This window comes from Salvelinus fontinalis, chromosome 36 (assembly GCF_029448725.1).
Source record: "Salvelinus fontinalis isolate EN_2023a chromosome 36, ASM2944872v1, whole genome shotgun sequence".
NCBI lineage: Eukaryota > Metazoa > Chordata > Actinopteri > Salmoniformes > Salmonidae > Salvelinus > Salvelinus fontinalis.
Genome location: NC_074700.1, coordinates 31,859,709 through 31,880,951, shown reverse-complemented (window position 1 = coordinate 31,880,951; position 21,243 = coordinate 31,859,709). Strand labels below are relative to the sequence as shown.

At 44.5% G+C, this 21,243-nt stretch overlaps 1 protein-coding gene across 1 annotated transcript; it reads left to right on the top strand.

Annotated features, from left to right (window-relative positions):
* Positions 1–11,819: 11,819 nt before the first annotated feature.
* On the top strand, positions 11,820–15,182 carry LOC129835607 (liver-expressed antimicrobial peptide 2-like). Its single transcript, XM_055901313.1, has 3 exons — positions 11,820–12,025; positions 12,695–12,873; positions 13,466–15,182. The coding sequence occupies exons 1-3, from the start codon at positions 11,954–11,956 to the stop codon at positions 13,503–13,505; spliced, it is 291 nt and encodes a 96-aa protein (XP_055757288.1). The 5' UTR covers positions 11,820–11,953; the 3' UTR covers positions 13,506–15,182.
* Positions 15,183–21,243: the final 6,061 nt, after the last annotated feature.

Sequence of the window (21,243 nt, the reverse complement as noted above, 5' to 3'; positions counted from 1 at the left end):
CAACAACAATGACAAATGGTTTGATGAAGAATGCAAAATTTTAAGAAAGAAATTGAGAAACCTATCCAACCAAAAACATAGAGACCCAGAAAACCTGAGTCTATACCTTCACTATGGTGAATCACTAAAACAATACAGAAATACACTACGGAAAAAGGAGGAACAGCACGTCAGAAAGCAGATCAATGTAATTGAAGAATCCATAGACTCTAACCACGTCTGGGAAAATTGGAAAACACTAAACAAACAACAACACGAAGAGTTATCTATCCAAAATGGAGATGTATGGATAAACCACTTCTCCAATCTTTTTGGCCCTATAACAAAGAACAAAGAACAAAGAACAAACAGCAAAAACATATACATGATCAAATACAAATCTTAGAATCAACTATTAAAGATTACCAGAACACACTGGATTCTCCAATTACATTGACCCGAACTACAGGACAAAATACAAACCCTCCAACCCAAAAAGGCATGTGCTGTTGATGGTATCCTAAATTAAATGATAAAATATACAGACCACAAATTCCAATTGGCTATACTTAAACTCTTTAACATCATCCTTAGCTCTGGCATCTGCCCCAATATTTGGAACCAAGGACTGATCACCCCAATCCACAAAAGTGGAGACAAATTTGACCCCAATAACTACCGTGGGATATGTATCAACAGCAACCTTGGGAAAGTCCTCTGCATTATCTTTAACAGCAGACTAGTTCATTTCCTCAGTGAAAACAATGTACTGAGCAAGTGTCATAATGGCATTTTACCAAATTATAGTACGACAGACCACGTATTCACCCTGCACACCCTAATTGACAAACAACACACAAAAAACGAAGAAAAAGTATTCTCGTGCTTTGTTGATTTCAAAAAAAGCTTTTGACTAAATTTGACATGAGGGTCTACTATACAAATCGATGGAAAGTGGTGTTGGGGGAAAAACATATGACATTATAAAATCCATGTACACAAACAACAAGTCTGTGGTTAAATTTGGCAAGAAAACACACACATTTCTTTCCACAGGGCCGTGGGGTGAGACAGGGATGCAGCTTAAGCCCCACCCTCTTCAACAACATCAACGAATTGGAAAGAGCACTAGAACAGTCTGCTGCACCCGGCCTCACCCTACTAGAATCTGAAGTCAAATGTCTTCTGTTTGCTGATGATCTGGTGCTTCTGTCCCCATCCAAGGAGGGCCTACAGCAGCACCTAGATCTTCTGCACAGATTCTGTCAGACCTGGGCCCTGACATTAAATCTCAGTAAAAAAAATATAATGGTGTCCCAAAAAAGGTCCAGTTGCCAAAACCACAAATATAAATTATATCTAGACACCGTTGCTCTAGAGCAGGGGTCGGGAACCTATGGCTCCCGAGCCAGGTGTGGCTCTTTTGATGATTGCATCTGGCTCGCAGATAAAACAAAATATTCTCACTTTTTATTTGATTTTTTGATTTTTTCCCCTTTTCTCCCCAATTTTCTTGGTATCCAATCGCTAGTAATTACTATCTTGTCTCATCGCTACAACTCCCGTACGGACTCGGGAGAGACGAAGGTCGAAAGCCATGCGTCCTCCGAAGCACAACCCAACCAAGCCGCACTGCTTCTTAACACAGCGCGCCTCCAACCCGGAAGCCAGCCGCACCAATGTGTCGGAGGAAACACCGTGCACCCGCCCCCCTCGGTTAGCGCGCACTGCGCCCGGCCTGCCACAGGAGTCGCTGGAGCACAATGAGACAAGGATATCCCTACCGGCCAAACCCTCCCTAACCCGGACGACGCTAAGCCAATTGTGCGTCGCCCCACGGACCTCCCGGTCGCGGCCGGCTGCGACAGAGCCTGGGCGCGAACCCAGAGACTCTGGTGGCGCAGCTAGCACTGCGATGGAGTGCTCTAGACCACTGCGCCACCCGGGAGGCCTATTCTCACTTGTTTTAATCCATCCATCGATTTTTCACTGCTCATGTCCTGTTCAGGGCTGCAGGAGCAATTGTCCATTATTTTAATTAAATGATACTGGCCTACGTTGGCCGTTGCTAGGTAAAACAGGTAAACGCCTCCTTTTGAATCAGTCTGCTCGGTCATTAGCTCAAAGCTAACCCTTCGACGAAGAAGATGGCGAAAAGAAAAAAAGATGACGAGTATCGTACATTTCAGGACAAATGGACGGAAGAATTCGCCTTTGTGAAGAGAGCAGGTTCTGCGGTGTGTCTAATTTGCAATGACAAAATTACAAAGCGGCACATCGACAAATTCAGAGGCTTATTATACTGACATTTAGTTGAATTCACTTTTAAAATATATTATATGGCTCTCACTGAAATAAATTTCCAAATTTTTTGCTTTCATGGCTCTCTTAGTCAAAAAGGTTCCCGACCCTTGCTCTAGAGCACAAAAAAAACTATACATACCTCGGCCTAAACATCAGCTCCACAGGTAACTTCCACAAAGTTGTGAACGATCTGAGAGACAAGGCAAGAAGGGCATTCTATGCCATCAAAGGCATATACAATTTGACATCCCAAATAGGATCTGGCTAAAAATACTTGAATCAGTTATAGAACCCATTGCCCTTTATGATTGTGAGGTCTGGGGTCCGCTCACCAACCAAGAATTCACAAAATGGGACAAACACCAAATTGAGACTCTGCATGCAGAATTCTGTTAAAATATCCTCTGTGTACAGTGTAAAACACCAAATAATGCATGCAGAGCAGAATTAGGCCGATACCCGCTAATTATCAAAATCCAGAAAAGAGCCGTTAAATTCTACAACCACCTAAAAGGAAGCAATTCCCAAACATTCCTTAACAAAGCCATCACCTTTGAGAGATGAACCTGGAGAAGAGTCCCCTAAGCAAGCTGATCCTGGGGCTCTGTTCACAAACACAACCCCCCCCCCCCCCAGAACCCCAGGACAGCAGCACAATTAGACCCAACCAAATCCTGAGAAAACAAAAAGATAATTACTTGACACATTGGAAAGAAGTAACAAAAAAACTGATCAAACTAGAATGATATTTGGCCTTAAACAGAGAGTACACAGTGGCAGAATACCTGACCACTGTGACTGACCCAAACTTAAGTAAAGATTAGACTATGTACAGACTCGGTGAGCATAGCCTTGCTATTGAGAAAGGCCTCATAAGGCAGACCTGACTCTCAAGAGAAGACAGGCTATGTGCACACTGCCCACAAAATGAGGTGGAAACTGAGCTACGCTTCCCAAACTCCGGTCAAATGTATGACCATATTAGAGAAACATATTTCCCTCAGATTACACAGATCCACAAAGAATTTGAAAACAAACCCAATTTCAATAAAGTCCCATATCTACTGAGTGAAATACCACAGTGTGCCATCACAGCAGCAAGATCTGTGACCTGTTGCCACAAGAAAAGGGCAACCAGTGAAGAACAAACACCTTTGTAAATACAAATCCATATTTATGTTTATTTATTTTCCCTTTTGTACTTTAACTATCTGCACATCGTTACAACACTATATATAGACATAATATGACATTTGAAATGTCATACACAGAATCATCTAGAATGTCGTTGTAGCGTTAAGATATCCCTACACTGGAACCAAGGGGCTTAGCCCTATCCATGAAAAACAGCCCCAGACCATTATTCCTCCTCCACCAAACTTTACAGTTGGCACTATGCATTGGGGCAGGTAGCGTTCTCCTGGCATCCGCCAAACCCAGATTAGTCCGTCGGACTGCCAGATGGTGAAGTGTGATTCATCCAGAGAATGCGTTTCCACTGCTCCGGAGTCCAATGGCGGCAAGCATTACACCACTCCAGCCGACGCTTGGCATTGCGCATGGTGATTTTAGGCTGCTCGGCCGTGGAAACCCATTTCATGAAGCTCCGGACGAACAGTTATTGTGCTGACGTTGCTTCCAGGGGCAGTTTGTAACTCGGAAGTGAGTGTTGCAACCGAGGACAGATTATTTTTACGCGCTACGTGCTTCAGCACTCGCCGGTCACGTTCTGCGAGCTTATGTGGCCTACCACTTTGCGGCTGAGCCGTTCTTGCTCCTAGTCGTTTCCACTTCACAAAAACAGCACTTACAGTTGACCGGGGCAGCTCTAGCAGGGCAGAAATTTGACAAACATTTCTCTCTCTCTCTCCATTTTTCTCTCTCTCTCTCTCTCTCTCTCTCTCTCTCTCTCTCTCTCTCTCTCTCTCTCTCTCTCTCTCTCTCTCTCTGTCTCTCTCTGTCTCTACACTCTCTCTCGCTCTCTCTCTCTGTCTCTGCTCTCTCTCCCTCCCCCTCTCTGTCTCTACTCTCTCTCTCTCTGTCTCTCTGTCTCTCTCTCTCTCTTCACTCAGATAGAGTAGTGTTGACACTACCCCAGCTGAAGGATTTGTGCTTCTTGAATTTATCCGTCCCAGGAGTGTGACAAGATCACTGACATCTCCCCAAAAATATGTCCCACTAAGCAAACATTGCATTGGCACGAATTCCTCACTTTTCACTGCGTGTGCGTTTTAGCGATTCAAGCACTTTCAGTTGGGAAATGAATTTGATTCAAGGCCTGAACTGTGCCCATAGATTCTAACATTCTGAGTATGTCCATTCTGTGAAGGTCTGTGTTCACAGTGCAGTTTGCAACGGTCACGTTCTTGGGGGATGATTGATTGATAAGAGAATCGTGTCTCAGGTCAGATTTTTTAGTCGATGTTACTCAATGCCAATCAAAGTTCAAAGGGCACGAAACATCACCATGAGGTGAGAGATAGAGCTTTGTCTTCTAAGCATGTTGACGTCAGAACTTCGAACTCATAATTAAGAAACTAGAATGCAGAACTCATAATTCAGAACATAGAACTTCATTTTGGATTGTTTTATGGATTGTCTGTATTGTGAATACTTAAATCCTAGAATTCAAACATGTGTTCTTGCAAGAGCTTAACCTAATTTTAGGTCACATTCAACTTGTCAAATCAATATGATTGCATGTTTTTTGTTTCAAAATACAACAACATGCAAGAGATAGACCAACATCCTTTTACATAACGTACGGATTGTTCTGGAAGACATACAATATAAATACAAAAGTATGTGGACACCCCTTCAAATGAGTGTATTCAGCTATTTCAGCCACACCCATTGCTGACAGTGTCACGCCCTGATCTGTTTCACCTGTCCTTGTGTTTGTCTCCACCCCCCTCCAGGTGTCGCCCATCTTCCCCATTATCCCCTGGGTACTTATACCTGTGCTCTCTGTTTGTCTGTTGCCTGTTTGTCAAGTCAACCAGCATTTTGTCTCAGCTAATGCTTTTCCCCAGTTTTCTCTTTTTCTTCACCTCCTGGTTTTGGCCCATGCCCGTCCTGACTCTGAGCCCGCCTGCCTGACCTCTCTGTCTGCTCCTGGGGCTGCCTGACCTCTCTGTCTGCTCCTGAGGCTGCCTGACCTCTCTGTCTGCCCCTGAGGCTGCCTGACCTCTCTGTCTGCTCCTGGGGCTGCTTGACCTCTCTGTCTGCTCCTGAGGCTGCCTGACCTCTCTGTCTGCTCCTGAGGCTGCCTGACCTCTCTGTCTGCTCCTGAGGCTGCCTGACCTCTCTGTCTGCTCCTGAGGCTGCCTGACCTCTCTGTCTGCTCCTGAGGCTGCCTGCCATCTTGTACTGTTGCCCACTACTCTAGATTATCGACCCCTGCTTGCTTTGACCTGTCGTTTGCCTGCCCCTATTGCTGTAATAAACATTTCGACTTCAACACAGTCTGCATTTGGGTCTTACCTGAAACCAGATGGACAGGTGTATAAAATAGAGCACACAGCCATGCAATCGCCATACACACACATCGGCAGTAGAATGTCCTTACTGAAGAGCTCAGTGACTTTCAACGTGGCACCATCATAGGATGCCACCTTTCCAACAAGTCAGTTCATCAAATTTCTGCCCTGCTAGAGCTGCCCCATTCAACTGTAAATGCTTTTATTGTGAAGTGGAAACGTGGAGGAGCAACAACGGCTCAGCCACTAAGTGGTAGACCACACAAGCTCACAGAATGGGACCGGCGAGTGTTGAAGCGCTTAGCGTAAAAATCGTCTGTCCTCTCTTGCAACAAGTTCCAAACTGCATCCTGAATCAACGTCAGCACAAGAACTGTTCGTCGGGAGCTTCATGTAATGGGTTTCCATGGCCGAGCAGCCACACACAAGCCTAAGATCACAATGTGCAATGCCAAGTGTTGTTGGCTGGAACATGCAATCATATTGATTTGACAAGTTAAATATGACCTAAAATTAGGTTAAAGCTCTTGCAAGAACACATGTTTGAATTCTAGGATTTAAGTATTAAACTACCAACGGGACATTAAAAACTGTAACATCTTATGCTTCACAGAGTCGTGGCTGAACGACGACAATATCAACATACAGCTGGCTGGTTATACGATGTACCGGCAGGAGAGAACAGCGGCGTCTGGTAAGACAAGGGGTGGCGGTCTATGTATTTTTGTAAACAACAGTTGGTGTACGATATCTAAGGAAGTCACGAGCTATTCCTCGCCTGAGGTAGAGTTTCTCATGATAAGAAAAGCCAAGGCTAGCTTTTTCAAGCAGAAATTTGCTTCCTGCAACACGAACTCAAAAAAGTTCTGGGACACTGTAAAGTCCATGGAGAATAAGAACACCTCCTCCCAGCTGCCCACTGCACTGAGGATAAGAAACTCTGTCACCACCGATAAATCCACTATAATTGAGAATTTCAAAAAAAAAAATTCTACAGCTGGCCATGCTTTCCACTTGGCTCCCCTACCCCGGTCAACTTCCCGGCACCCCCCACAGCAACTTGCCCAAGCCTTCCCCATTTCTCCTCCTCCCAAATCCAGTCAGCTGATATTCTGAAAGAGCTGCAAAATCTGGACCCCTACAAATCAGCCGTGCTAGACAATCTGGACCCTCTCTTTCTAAAATGATCTGCCGAAATTGTTGCAACCCCTATTACTAGCCTGTTCAACCTCTCTTTCGTGTCGTCTGAGATTCCCAAAGATTGGAAAACAGCTGCGGTTATCCCCCTCTTCAAAGGGGGGAAAAACTCTTGACCCAAACTGCTACAGACCTATATCTATCCTACCCTGCCTTTCTAAGGTCTTCGAAAGCCAAGTTAACAAACAGATCACCGACCATTTCGAATCCCACCGCACCTTCTCCGCTATGCAATCTGGTTTCAGAGCTGGTCATGGGTGCATCTCAGCCACGCTCAAGGTCCTAAACGATATCTTAACCGCCATCGATAAGAAACAATACTGTGCAGCCGTATTCATTGACCAGGCCAAGGCTTTCGACTCTGTCAATCACCACATCCTCATCGGCAGACTCGACAGCCTTGGTCTCTCAAATGATTGCTTAGCCTGGTTCACCAACTACTTCTTTGATAGAGTTCAGTGTGTCAAATCGGAGGGCCTGTTGTCCGGGCCTCTGGCAGTCTCTATGAGGGTGCCATAGGGTTCAATTCTTGGGCCGACTCTTCTCTGTATACATCAATGATGTCGCTCTTGCTGCTGGTGAGTCTCTGATCCACCTCTACGCAGACGACACCATTCTGTATACTTCTGGCCCTTCTTTGGACACTGTGTTAACAACCCTCCAGGCGAGCTTCAATGCCATACAGCTCTCATTTTGTGGCCTCCAACTACTCTTAAATACAAGTAAAACTAAATGCATGCTCTTCAACCGATCGCTGCCTGCACCTGCCCGCCCGTCCAGCATCACTACTTTGGACGGTTCTGACTTAGAATATGTGGACAACTACAAATACCTAGGTGTCTGGTTAGACTTTAAACTCTCCTTCCATACTCACATCAAACATCTCCAATTCAAAGTTAAATCTAAAATTGGCTTCCTATTTCGCAACAAAGCATCCTTCACTCAAGCTGCCAAACATACCCTCGTAAAACTGACCATCCTACCGATCCTCGACTTCGGCGATGTAATTTACAAAATAGCCTCCAATACCCTACTCAATAAATTGGATGTAGTCTATCACAGTGCCATCCGTTTTGTCACCAAAGCCCCATATACTACCCACCACTGCAACCTGTACACTCTCGTTGGCTGGCCCTCGCTTCATACTCGTCGCCAAACCCACTGGCTCCAGGTCATCTACAAGACTCTGCTAGGTAAAGTCCCCCTTATCTCAGCTCACTGGTCACCATAGCAGCACCCACCTGTAGCTCGTGCTCCAGCAGGTATATTTCTCTGGTCACCCCCAAAACAATTCCTCCTTTGGCCGCCTCTCCTTCCAGTTCTCTGCTACTAATGACTGGAACGAACTACAAAAATCTCTGAAACTGGAAACACTTATCTCCCTCACTAGCTTTAAGCACCAGCTGTCAGAGCAGCTCACAGATTACTGCCCCTGTACATAGCCCATCTATAATTTAGTCCAAACTACCTCTTCCCCTACTGTATTTATTTATTTATTTTGCTCCTTTGCATCCCATTATTTCTATTTCTACTTTGCATTCTTCCACTGCAAATCTACCATTCCAGTGTTTTACTTGCTATATTGTATTTACTTCGCCACCTTGGCCTTTTTTTGCCTTTACCTGCCTTATCTCACCTCATTTGCTCACATTGTATATAGACTTATTTTTCTACTGTATTATTGACTGTATGTTTGTTTTACTCCATGTGTAACTCTGTGTTGTTGTATGTGTCGAACTGCTTTGCTTTATCTTGGCCAGGTCGCAATTGTAAATGATAACTTGTTCTCAACTTGCCTACCTGGTTAAATAAAGGTGAAATAAAATTAAATCAAAAATAAGCTGCAGACCACGTTACCTTCCAAGCATTTACCTAGCGGTTTCTTTGTAGCTGTTTACATACCGCCACAGTCACAGGCTGGCACAAAGATAGCATTGAATGTGTTGTATTCATAAGCAAACAAGAAAAAGCTCATCCAGAGGTGGCGCTCCTAGTGGCCGGGGACTTTAATGCAGGGAAACTTAAATCGGTTTTACCAAATTTCTATCAGCATGTTAAATGTGCAACCAGAGGGAAAAGAACTCTGGACCACCACCTGATCACCGACAACAACGAGACAGCCCATAGGGAGGAGGTCAGAGACCTGGCCGTGTGATGCCAGGACAACAACCTCTCCCTCAACGTGATCAAGACGAAGGAGATGATTGTGGATGACAGGAAAAGGAGGACCGAGCACGCCCCCATTCACATCGATGGTGCTGTAGTGGAGCAGGTGGAGAGCTTCAAGTTCCTTGGTCTCCACATTACCAACAAACTAAGATGGTCCAAGTACACCATGACAGTCGTGAAGAAGGCACGACAAAGCCTATTCCCCCTCAGGAGACTGAAAAGATTTGGCATAGGACCCCAGATCCTCAAAAGGTTCTACAGCTGCACCATCGAGAGCATCCTGACTGGTTGCATCACTGCCTGGTGTGGCAACTGCTCGGCCTCCGACCGCGAGGCACTACAGAGGGTAGTGCGAACGGCCCAGTACATCACTGGGGCCAAGCTTCCTGCCATCCAGGAACTCTATACCAGGCGGTGTCAGAGGAAGGCCTTAAAAATTGTCAAAGACCCCAGCCACCCTCGTCATAGACTGTTCTGTCTGCTACCACACAGCAATTGGTACCGGAGTGCCAAGTATAGGTCCAAGATGCTTCTAAACAGCTTCTACCCCCAAGCCATAAGACTCCTGAACATCTAGTGAAATGGCTACCCGGACTATTTGCATTTGATTTGTAAAGCTTGCCGCTATTGGACTCTGGAGCAGTGGAAATGTGTTCTCTGGAGTGAAGAATCACGCTTCACCATCTGGCAGTCCGACGGACGAATCTGGGTTTGGCAGATGCCAGGAAAACGCTTTGCTGCCCGAATGCATAGTGCCAACTGTAAAGTTTGGTGGATGAGGAATAATGGTCTGGGGCTGTTTTTCATGGTTCAGGCCCCTTAGTTCCAGTGAAGGGAAATCTTAACTCTACAACATACAATGACATTCTGGATGATTCTGTACTTCCAACTTTGTGGCAACAGTTTGGGGCAGGCCCTTTCCTGTTTCAGCATGACAATGCCCCCTGCGCACAAAGCGTAGTCCATACAGAAACGGTTTGTTGAGATCGGTCTGGAAGAACTTGACTGGCCTGCACATAGCCGTGATCTCAACCCCATCGAACACCTTTGGGATGTATTGGAACGCCAACTGCGAGCCAGGCCTAATCGTCTAACATCTGTGCCTGACCTCTTGTGGCTGAATGAAACCAAGTCCCCACATCAATGTTCCAACATCTAGTGAAAAGCCTTCCCAGAAGAGTGGAGGCTGTTGTAGCAGCAAATGGGGGGGACCAACTCCATATTAATGCCCATGATTTTCGACAAGCAGGTGTCCACATACTTTCGGGCCTGTAGTGTACTTTCATCCGTGTTGCTTGAATATAGGTGAAAGGTAAAGGAAGGTTCCCTTTGAGAAACACAGATAACAGTATGTTCTATATGCCCTCTCCAGACTCTATTCTGAATGTGGAACACTGCAATCCAGATGACAGAGTCAGTGAGTCAGACGGAAAGGCAGGACCTTTGGTTTGCCTGACCCGGTTCTAAACCCGGTTCTAAACACTGTTCTCTCTCTGCGGTCTGTTCTCCTCGTGATTTCTTCATGACCAGGCTCTTATGCAGATGTGATGACTCACACGGTTTCTCACTCACGCTTTCATGATGCACACATTCCAGGAATCAATTCAATTCAGTCAACTTTATTGACATGGAGACTTAAATGACTTACATTGTCAAAGTATACATATAACAAAAAGGTGGGACCAACAGCAACAATAATAGCAGTAGTGGATGTGGGATTACCATTAACAATATTACATCTATACAGTCAGCTCAGTCATAAAAAAATCCTTTAGTCCCTAGATGTGTTACTTAGTAGTGTGTGTGTGTGTGTGTGTGTGTGTGTGTGTGTGTGTGTGTGTGTGTGTGTGTGTGTGTGTGTGTGTGTGTGTGTGTGTGTGTTTGTGTGTTTGTGTGTGTGTTGGGGGGAGTGATGAGGAAGATAAGGAATAACAATGTCGCCCCTTAGCACTAATCTCAGGTCAGATTGACAGTTCCTCCTCTAATGGTTATGGCAAGAATAGATACTCGATCTGTGTCTAAGGGTAACTTTTCTTATCATTTATGAAGAGGACTTTCTATCTTAACTCTCCCCCTTCAACCCCCACCCTTCAACCCCCCCATCATTATTCAACCTCCCCTTCCCCCCTCACCCTTTCAACCTCCCCTCCCCATCATTATTCAACCTCCCCCCTTCCACCTCCCCTTCGCCCCCCCCCCCTCACTTTCACGTCCATGCCAGCAGTGTCTGTATTGCAGGTGTGTGTGTGTGTGTGTGTGCATTTGTGTGTGTACTGCTGTACTGTTCTGTTGACTCACGGTTTAGGGCCCCGTCTAGAGAAAAGCTGATCAGAACGATCTTCAAACTTTGAACAAACACGTGATGAGAGAGAGAGAGACAGCGAGAAAGAGAGCGAGAGAGACAGCGAGAAAGAGAGAGAGACAGCGAGAGCGAGAGAGACAGCAAGAGAGAGAGAGACAGCAAGAGAGAGAGAGACAGCAAGAGAGAGAGAGACAGCAAGAGAGAGAGACAGCAAGAGAGAGAGACAGCAAGAGAGAGAGACAGCAAGAGAGAGAGACATAGAGAGAGAGAGACATAGAGAGAGAGAGCGAGAGAGAGAGACAGCAAGAGAGAGACAGCAAGAGAGAGAGAGAGAGACACCAAGAGATAGAGAGAGAGAGAGAGAGAGAGGAAGGGGGACTATAAAGAGGATGGGACAATCTACTTCTGCAGAGAGAAGAGAGATCCCACCAGAGCTCCAGTTACTGAGGACACAGTACAATACCTGTTGAAAAGTTCTATCTACTCTACTTCTGTCTTTCTATATCATCTGACCTACTCCAACATGCAGGACCGTCAACACTACTTCATGATAGCCTTCACATGGTTCCTGGTGTTTCTGGTGCTCGGTCCGCAGGTAAGACCAAGCCTTTATTTTAGAGTTTCTTCATTTGTGAAATATCTTTGGACACAGTCAAAGTGAACATGCAACCTCAAACAATACAGGGTTAGGTCCATGCGAGGAACTTGAAAATGTGGAAAGAATTGAAAAATGTATCAGCAGTGGAAGTTCCTTACAATCTCAGGAGTTAATCTCCGTTTAAATGTAAAATACATATTTACTGCGAGAAATATTGTGGTGAGATTTAATTTGTCATCTTTTTAAAATGTATTTTTTATTTTATAAGTCAGGAACAACGATAGCTCATTGACTATATCTGTGTTTGTCTATCAGGCGTCTGCCTGCTCTGTTCCCTCCCTAGACGTTCTACGGAACTTTGGAACAGCCAACCCTTTAGAATAATTTTAAAATATAGACATTATATATATTTAGCATTGCTGTATACCGTTGCTGAGTATTAGCAGTGTACAATATAACCACCTCAAACAGATAATGAATGTAAAGAATTTGACTGAATAGTTTGATGTTAAGTGATTTATTTTATTTTATCAGAGTGAGCATACTCCCACTAGACATTCATAATGTTTATGTAGGATATATGTACTTAGCTGTCTCTACCTTTGTCTCTAACTGTCTGTACTGTTGGATCTCTCTTCATTGACTATATCTGTACGTTTCAATCAGTCGTCTGCCAGCCCTGTTCCGTCTGTGGATGTCCCACCCAGCTCTGGTCATCTCCAGCCAGAAGGTCAGAGGGCACTGAAGCGGATGGCTCGTATGACCCCGTTGTGGAGGACCATGGGTACTAAACCCTACGGGGCGTACTGTCTAAACAACTACGAGTGCTCCACTGGAATCTGCAGGTAACGTATCTGTCACACACACCTGGGCAACACTTGTGTGTCATAACTAATCATACGTTACAGTACCAAGGTACCACACCTGGGCAACACTTGTGTGTCATAACTAATCGTACGTTACAGTACCAAGGTACCACACCTGGGCAACACTTGTGTGTCATAACTAATGGTACGTTACAGTACCAAGGTACCACTCTGCTGCTGCATGACTCCACTACATTGTTGACTTGACCTTGTCTTATTTGTCTCCCAGTTGCATGTATGAAAGTAGATTCTTGCCCAGTATGTCAGTCAGGCCATTTTGTCTAGTCTTCTTTTGTGAAACAAGGGGTTAATGTCTCATAAAGATCCCATTGACTCGCTTTTCATTTAATAGAGCTGAACAAAAAAAACAACATGTTGTTGATTCATTAAAAAAAAAATGTATCTACTGTCCCCTCCCCTCTCTCTCTCTCTCTCTCAACCCCCTCTCTTACCTCTCCTTCCCCCCTCTCTCTCTCTCTCTCAACCCTCTCTCTCTCCTCTCCTTCCCCCCTCTCACCCTCTCCTCTCCTCTCCTCTCCTCTCCTCTCCTCTCCTCTCCTCTCTTCTCCAGGGGGGGCCACTGCATGTTCAGCCAACCCATAAAGTCCTAGAAGAGAAGACGGAGTAACGCTCCCAACATGTTTCCCAATCTGTTCTCCATGGACCCTCCCTCTCCTCTACATAGCCAAACATGCAGACATTATGTGGCGTGACATCTATCTATGCAAAACAATCTGTGTATTCATAAGGTATAGCTGAAGTATGAGAAGGGTTAACATATCTTAAAGGAAGGGTTGAGGTATACCTAAAATATAAATATTCCTTAAGATTTCGCTTAGGCAAAGGGGATTGTTATATTTCACTCTATCTTTCTGACTTTACCAAAGTAAGCGGATGAGATGCTGATAAGGGCAAGCGTTAGCCTAATATGACAGGGTTAAAGCATCTTTCACAAACCCCTTATTAAGATGTTCCTAAGAATATATCGTCCTTTAGGATTTTCCTTAGGCAAAAGGGAGGGTTACACTCTTAGGAAAAATAATTCCAAAAGGGTTCTTCGGGTGTCCCCGTAGGAGAACCCTTTCTGGTTCCAGGGAGAACCCTTTCTGGTTCCAGGTAGAAAGGGTTCTCCTATGAGAACAGCCAAAGAACACTTTTGTGTTCTAGATAACACTTTTTTGTTCTAAGAGTGAAGATGTGATATTAAATGCTAGCTTTTGGACCGTACCAAGGGGAACAGCATGTCAATGTGACAGACACATGGATTTTTGGTTATAAGGTTGTTCAATATTTCTACTAATATTTCATACAGGGTGCTGGCCAGAGACAAACAGCAGCTAGGCGCCGAAACATAGCCTTTCAAAGTGCTTCACCAAATGTTAACAGTCAACACACTCACATTCAACGTAATGGTGACTATATTCGCTTTGCCATCGAGGAATTTATCCTCCAACTATATCTGCCATGCAGTATCAGTTCAATCGGATTAGATGACGTGGCCTTTAAAAAAAATCCGAATCAGATACATTTTCATTGTACACGCATCCTACTTTGATCATACTTGATAGTGACGTGGTGAGATAGGCAATGTCATAACGTCAGACTTTGGAACTTTGTGTTCTGGGTAAAATATTTTTTTTTTTTAAAGAGAGTGAAAAAGGGAAAGGGAGAGAGAGAAACCGAAGTGTCATTGAACCAGAGATAGAGGGGGAGAGAGGGAGGGACCGAGATAGATAGATAGAGAGTGAGAGTGAGAACAGACATGGAGCAATGGTTATGTGTAATGATTGACCTCACCTTTGACCTCTAGGCCAGATGTTTTATGCATATAGAGATGTACTAGAGAGCTCATCTCCTGTCTTTGCAATGGCCTTTGGTCCAAGTGCTCTCTATCCAACTTCATGTTTATGCATGCTCACTTTTTTCTACTTTTTATATATAGAAACATATTTAAATCGTTTTCATATATGTATTTACTGTATGTATGTAATTAAACAAATATTTATATAGTAGTCAGTATTTTGTGAGATTACAACTAGTCTCAAGGTTGGGAATTATGTTAAGTCTGTGGTCTGATGAACAGCATCAAAATGCTATATTTTTTATTAAGATTTCTTATTTATACCATTTGTTATCATTCGTACTCATTTGAACAAATGTCATTAAAGTATCTTATTCGTTGTATTATACGTACTTAAACTACATGGTTGCCATAGATACCAACGTATATCAATCTCCTCTGGTCACAAAACAATGTGCAATACAAAATAAAGAGTGTTCTTAAATTACCAGATTTTCCTTTGTCTTTATGAGCCCCTTTTCAGTGTGTCTAATACAGTCTACTACTATCAGTCTTTTCAGTGTGTCTAATACAGTCTACTACTATCAGTCTTTTCAGTGTGTCTAATACAGTCTACTAATATCAGTCTTTTCAGTGTGTCTACTACAGTCTACTAATATCAGTCTTTTCAGTGTGTCTACTACAGTCTACTAATATCAGTCTTTTCAGTGTGTCTACTACAGTCTACTACTATCAGTCTTTTCAGTGTGTCTAATACAGTCTACTACTATCAGTCTTTTCAGTGTGTCTAATACAGTCTACTAATATCAGTCTTTTCAGTGTGTCTAATACAGTCTACTAATATCAGTCTTTTCAGTGTGTCTACTACAGTCTACTAATATCAGTCTTTTCAGTGTGTCTACTACAGTCTACTACTATCAGTCTTTTCAGTGTGTCTACTACAGTCTACTACTATCAGTCTTTTCAGTGTGTCTACTACAGTCTACTAATATCAGTCTTTTCAGTGTGTCTACTACAGTCTACTAATATCAGTCTCTTATTATTCTTGTATTTTCATAACGCAAACTTTGGAAATAAAGAATAGACGTTGTTTACATATTTGTGAAATGTTTGTACATATGTAGGATCTTAATTTGACCGGTATTGTCACAGCAAAAATAATCCTGCACCAACAGGATTTGAGTCCATAAAGTTGCTTGATCGGCAGTTAGGCTATTAGCTGGCCAAAACTAGACTACATGAAAAGTGCAATACTGATAATGTAACTGTGTGTTAATGTGGGTTTTCAGTGAATTTATATGAGTCATGAACCTCATCTGCATTTCCTGCAGTGCAGGAAGAGAGATCGAATTAAGATCCGACAACTGTACAAGATTACCCGAACACGCTGTAAAACTCAACGGTCTACATACTTCTGGCTTTGAGCACGCATCACAAATACTATTTTTGCCCGAAAAATTATTTCCAAGTCAGTTAGAAAATATCAAGGTTTGAAATGAGATGCTACAAAACCAATAAAAATACTGCGAAGAGAAATACATTTGACTTTAGTTTTCTAACCAAACTGCAATGCAGGGTATATTAAATACAGTTCATCATGATCTATTGTGGCATGGAGAAATAATGACTGTGTGCAACCCATATGGTTTCATAGACATGCACAGCATAGGTATTTGAGATTGCTACAGATGTAAGATCTTAATTAGACCTATTTTGTCACAGCAAAATAATCCTGCAGCAACAGGATTTGAACGTTTAGTCCATAATGTTGCTTGATTGGTTCGTTAGGCTACATGATGCAATACTAAGTGCAATATTCTTAATATAACCGTGCACTAGTGTTTTCAGTGAATTTATATCATCACAAAGCTCATCTGCAGGAAAATTCTCAGCAAGGAAATAGTGATCAAATTAAGATCCTTCATCTGTAGGTCTACTGTTTCTTGCACAATGTCAGGGTCAGCCAAGTATGTATCATAGAGAGAGATAGAATAGTGGTGATCAGAGACCAGTTAGCTGAGATGGTCTCTTTCTTGCTTCTCTCTCTCTCTCTCTGTCTCCCTCTCTCTCTCTCGCTTCCCCTCTCTCTCTGTCTCTGTCTCTGAATTAAATTAGCTTTATTGGCATGACATAAGAATGTACATATTGCCAAAGTTTACTTTGGTAATCAATATTGTCAACGGGACAACAGTGACAGCAATAATCAAGGGTTAAAATAACCATACAATGGACGATAACAATAACAAAGGCATAGAGAACATGTACAGGTTGGTTGGCCTGTCAGACACTGTCCCTCATCTTATGGCAGGCTGCAATGTAGTGCTCTGCCAACCCACAGCTCTCTGCGTCCTCCCCCAACAGGACGGGGAGCCTATTCTCATCAGAGAGGCCTTTGAAACCACTCTCTAATTGTTTTATATTCTTGACATTGTATCAGGAAATGCAGCTCTGTCTCAGGTTCTGCTGTGGTGCAGTGGCATGCGCGCACGTGTGTGTGTGTGTGTGTGTGTGTGTGTGTGTGTGTGTGTGTGTGTGTGTGTGTGTGTGTGTGTGTGTGTGTGTGTGTGTGTGTGTGTGTGTGTGTGTGTGTGTGTGTGTACACACATGTACATGTGTCAAACAGACATCCCATTAAATAATTGTATTGTTGTTCCCCTGAGCTCTCTATGGGACAGGATGCGTCCCAAAATGGCACCCTATTCCCTTTGTAGTGCACTACTTTCACCAGAGCCCTATGAGCCCGAGTCATATGTAGTGCACTACTTTTCACAAGAGTCCTATGGGCCCGAGTCATATGTAGTGCATTATCGGAGGGAATAGGGTGCCACTTGGGACATAGACTGGGGCTATGAACCAATGAGTCACAAAGACAACCAGCATGCCTGGAGCTCAGAGGAGGTCTTCACTCCAACCCAGATGATCTACCCACAGACGAGCCTCCATCCTAGGATCCACTGGAGGAGCGGAGAGATGGGGGGGTGGAGACGTAGGGTGGAGGAGAGGTGGGGTGGAGCAGTGGTGGGGTGGAGGAGAGATGGGGGGGGGGGACGTGGGGTGGAGCAGTGGAAGGGTGGAGGAGAGGAGGGGTAGAGGAGAGGAGGGGTAGAGGGGTGAAGGAGAAGAGGGGTAGAGGAGAGGAGGGGTAGAGGGGTGAAGGAGTCTAGGGGTAGAGGATAGGAGGGGTAGAGGGGTGAAGGAGAGGAGGGGTAGACGAGAGGAGAGGAGGGGTAGAGGGTGAAGGAGAGGAGGGGTAGAGGAGAGGAGGGGTAGAGGAGGTAGAGGAGAGGAGGGGTAGAGGAGGTAGAGGAGAGGAGGGGTAGAGGAGAGGAGGGGTAGAGGAGGTAGAGGAGAGGAGGGGTAGAGGAGAGGAGGGGTAGAGGGGTGAAGGAGAAGAGGGGTGAAGGAGAGGAGGGGTAGAGGGGTGAAGGAGAGGAGGGGTAGAGGAGAGGAAGGGGGTGAAGGAGAGGAGGGGTAGAGGAGAGGAGGGGTAAAGGAGGGGTGGAGGAGAGGAGGGGTGAAGGTGAAGGAGAGGAGGGGTAGAGGAGAGGAGGGGTAGAGGGGTGAAGGAGAGGAGGGGTAGAGGGGTGAAGGAGAGGAGGGGTAGAGGAGAGGAGGGGTAGAGGGGTGAAGGAGGGGTGGAGGAGAGGAGGGGTAGAAAAGGAGAGGAGGGGAAGACAGAGGAGAGGAGGGGTAGAGGGGTGAAGAAGAGGAGGGGTAGAGGGGTGAAGGAGAGGAGCGGTAGAGGAGAGGAGGGGTAGAGGGGTGAAGGAGGGGTGGAGGAGAGGAGGGGTAGAGGAGAGGAGGGGCAGAGGAGGGGTGGAGGAGGAGAGGAGGGGTAGAGGAGAGGTAGAGGAGGGGTGGAGGGATAGAGGAAAGGTGGAGGAGGAGAGGAGGGTTGGTGGAGGGGTGGGGGAGAGGAGAGGTAGAGGAGGGGTGGAGGGACAGAGGAAAGGTGGAGGAGGAGAGGAGGGGTGGAGAGGAGGGGTGGTGGAGGAGAGGAGGGGTAGAGGAGAGGTAGAGGAGGGGTGGAGGGATAAAGGAAAGGTGGAAGAGGAGAGGAGGGTTGGTGGAGGGGTGGGGGAGAGGAGAGGTAGAGGAGGGGTGGAGGGATAGAGGAAAGGTGGAGGAGGAGAGGAGGGGTGGAGAGGAGGGGTGGTGGAGGAGAGGTAGAGGAAAGAACCTCTTTACTCATCTGTGCTGTTGAACACTCAGTGAGCACTAGACAACCACTCGTAGAACACGCTGGCGGCTATACACAGGTACACACACACACACACACACACACACACACACACACACACACACACACACACACACACACACACACACACGGGACTGTGGTATTGAAACGTGTCTCTACCGCCCCCTCCTGGTTAACACAGTGTAGTCAATACACTGAACCAGTTCCTTTTTTATGCACAAAATACACAGTTGAAGTTGGAAGTTTACATACATCTTAGCCAAATACATTTAAACTCAGTTTTTCACAATTCCTGACATTTAATCCTTGTAAAAATTCCCTGTCTTAGGTCAGTTAGGATCACCTCTTTATTTTAAGAATGTGAAATGTCAGAATAATAGTGGAGAGAAGGATTTATTTCAGCTTTAATTTCTTTCATCACATTCCCAGTGGGTCAGAAGTTTATATACACTCAATTAGTATTTGGTATAATTGCCTTTAAATTGTTTAACTTGGGTCAAACGTTTCATGTAGCCTTCCACAAGCTTCCCACAATAAGTTGGGTGAATTTTGTCCCATTCCTCTTGACAGAGCTGGTGTAACTGAGTCAGGTTTGTAGGCCTCCTTGCTCGCACACGCTTTTTCAGTTCTGCCCACACATTTTCTATAGGATTGAGGTCAGGGCTTTGTGATGGCCACTCCAATACCTTGACTTTGTTGTCCTTAAGCCATTTTGCCACAACTTTGGAAGTATGCTTGGGATCATTGTCCATTTGGAGACCCATTTGCGACCAAGCTTTAACTTCCTGACTGATGTCTTGAGATGTTGCTTCAATATATCCACATATTTTTCCTACCTCATGATGCCATCTATTTTGTGAAGTGCACCAGTCCCTCCTGCAGCAAAGCACCCCCACAACATGATGCTGCCACCCCCGTGCTTCACGGTTGGGATGGTGTTCTTCGGCTTGCAAGATCCCCCTTTTTCCTCCTAACATAACGATGGTCATTATGGCCAAACAGTTCTATTTTTGTTTCATCAGACCAGAGGACATTTCTCCAGAAAAGTATGATCTTTGTCCCCATGTGCAAATGCAAACCGTAGTCAGGCTTTTTTATGGTGGTTTTGGAGCAGGGGCTTCTTCCTTACTGAGCGGCCTTTCAGGTTATGTCGATATAGGACTCGTTTTACTGTGGATATAGATACTTTTGTACCGATTTCCTCCAGCATCTTCACAAGGTCCTTTGCTGTTGTTCTGGGATTGATTTGCACTTTTCGCACCAAAGTATGTAAATCTCTAGGAGACAGAACGCGTCTCCTTCCTGAGCGGTATGACGGCTGCATGGTCCCATGGTGTTTATACTTGCATACTATTCTATGTACAGATGAACATGGTACCTTCAGGCGTTTGGAAAATTGCTCCTAAGGATGAACCAGACTTCTGGAGGTCTACAATTTATTTTCTGAGGTCTTGGCTGATTTTTTTTGATTTTCCCATGATGCCAAGCAAAGAAGCACTGCGTTTGAAAGATAGGCCTTGAAATACTTCCACATGTACACTTCCAATTGACTCAAATTATGTCAATTAGCCTATCAGAAGCTTCTAAAGCCATGACCACATTTTCTGGAATTTTCCAAGCTGTTTAAAGGCAGTCAAATTAGTGTATGTAAACTTCTGACCCACTGGAATTGTGATACAGTGAAATAATCTCTCTGTAAACAATTGTTGGGAAAATTACTTGTGTCATGCACAAAGTAGATGTCCTAATCGACTTGCCTAAACTATAGTTTGTTAACAAGAAATGTGTGGAGTGGTTGAAAAACAAGTTTTAATGACTCCAACCTAAGTGTATGTAAACTTCCGACTTCAACTGTATATACTGTATTCTAGTCAAGGCTTATCCTATTCGTCTATTGCTGTACATAGGCTATTCTTCAGATATGCTACATATTCTATCCATCTGCTGTCCATATTGTCTACACATACCATCACACACATTATATATATTTATAAAACGGGTTGGTCTAATCCTGAATGCTGATTGGTTAAAAGCGCATTCCAGCCATTGTCTATTCCACAAGTTACCACCGGCTAAATCTATGACGTTGAAATACCTATTTACTCTGTCCCATCTGACTGCGCAATCCACTGTCTCATCAGCCCAGCCAGGCAATTTATAAACTTGATATCCACTATAAAAAGCATCTAGACATTATTTCACATTTCTTTTAGACTAACATTTAGTTTTCAACAGCGGAAATTTGTATAAACCTTGCTGTCTCTCCGACATTTGCAATATTGTTTAAACATTCAAATTCAGTCTCCAACTGTCCCATAGTAATGAATTTGTACAGCAGGGACCGGGA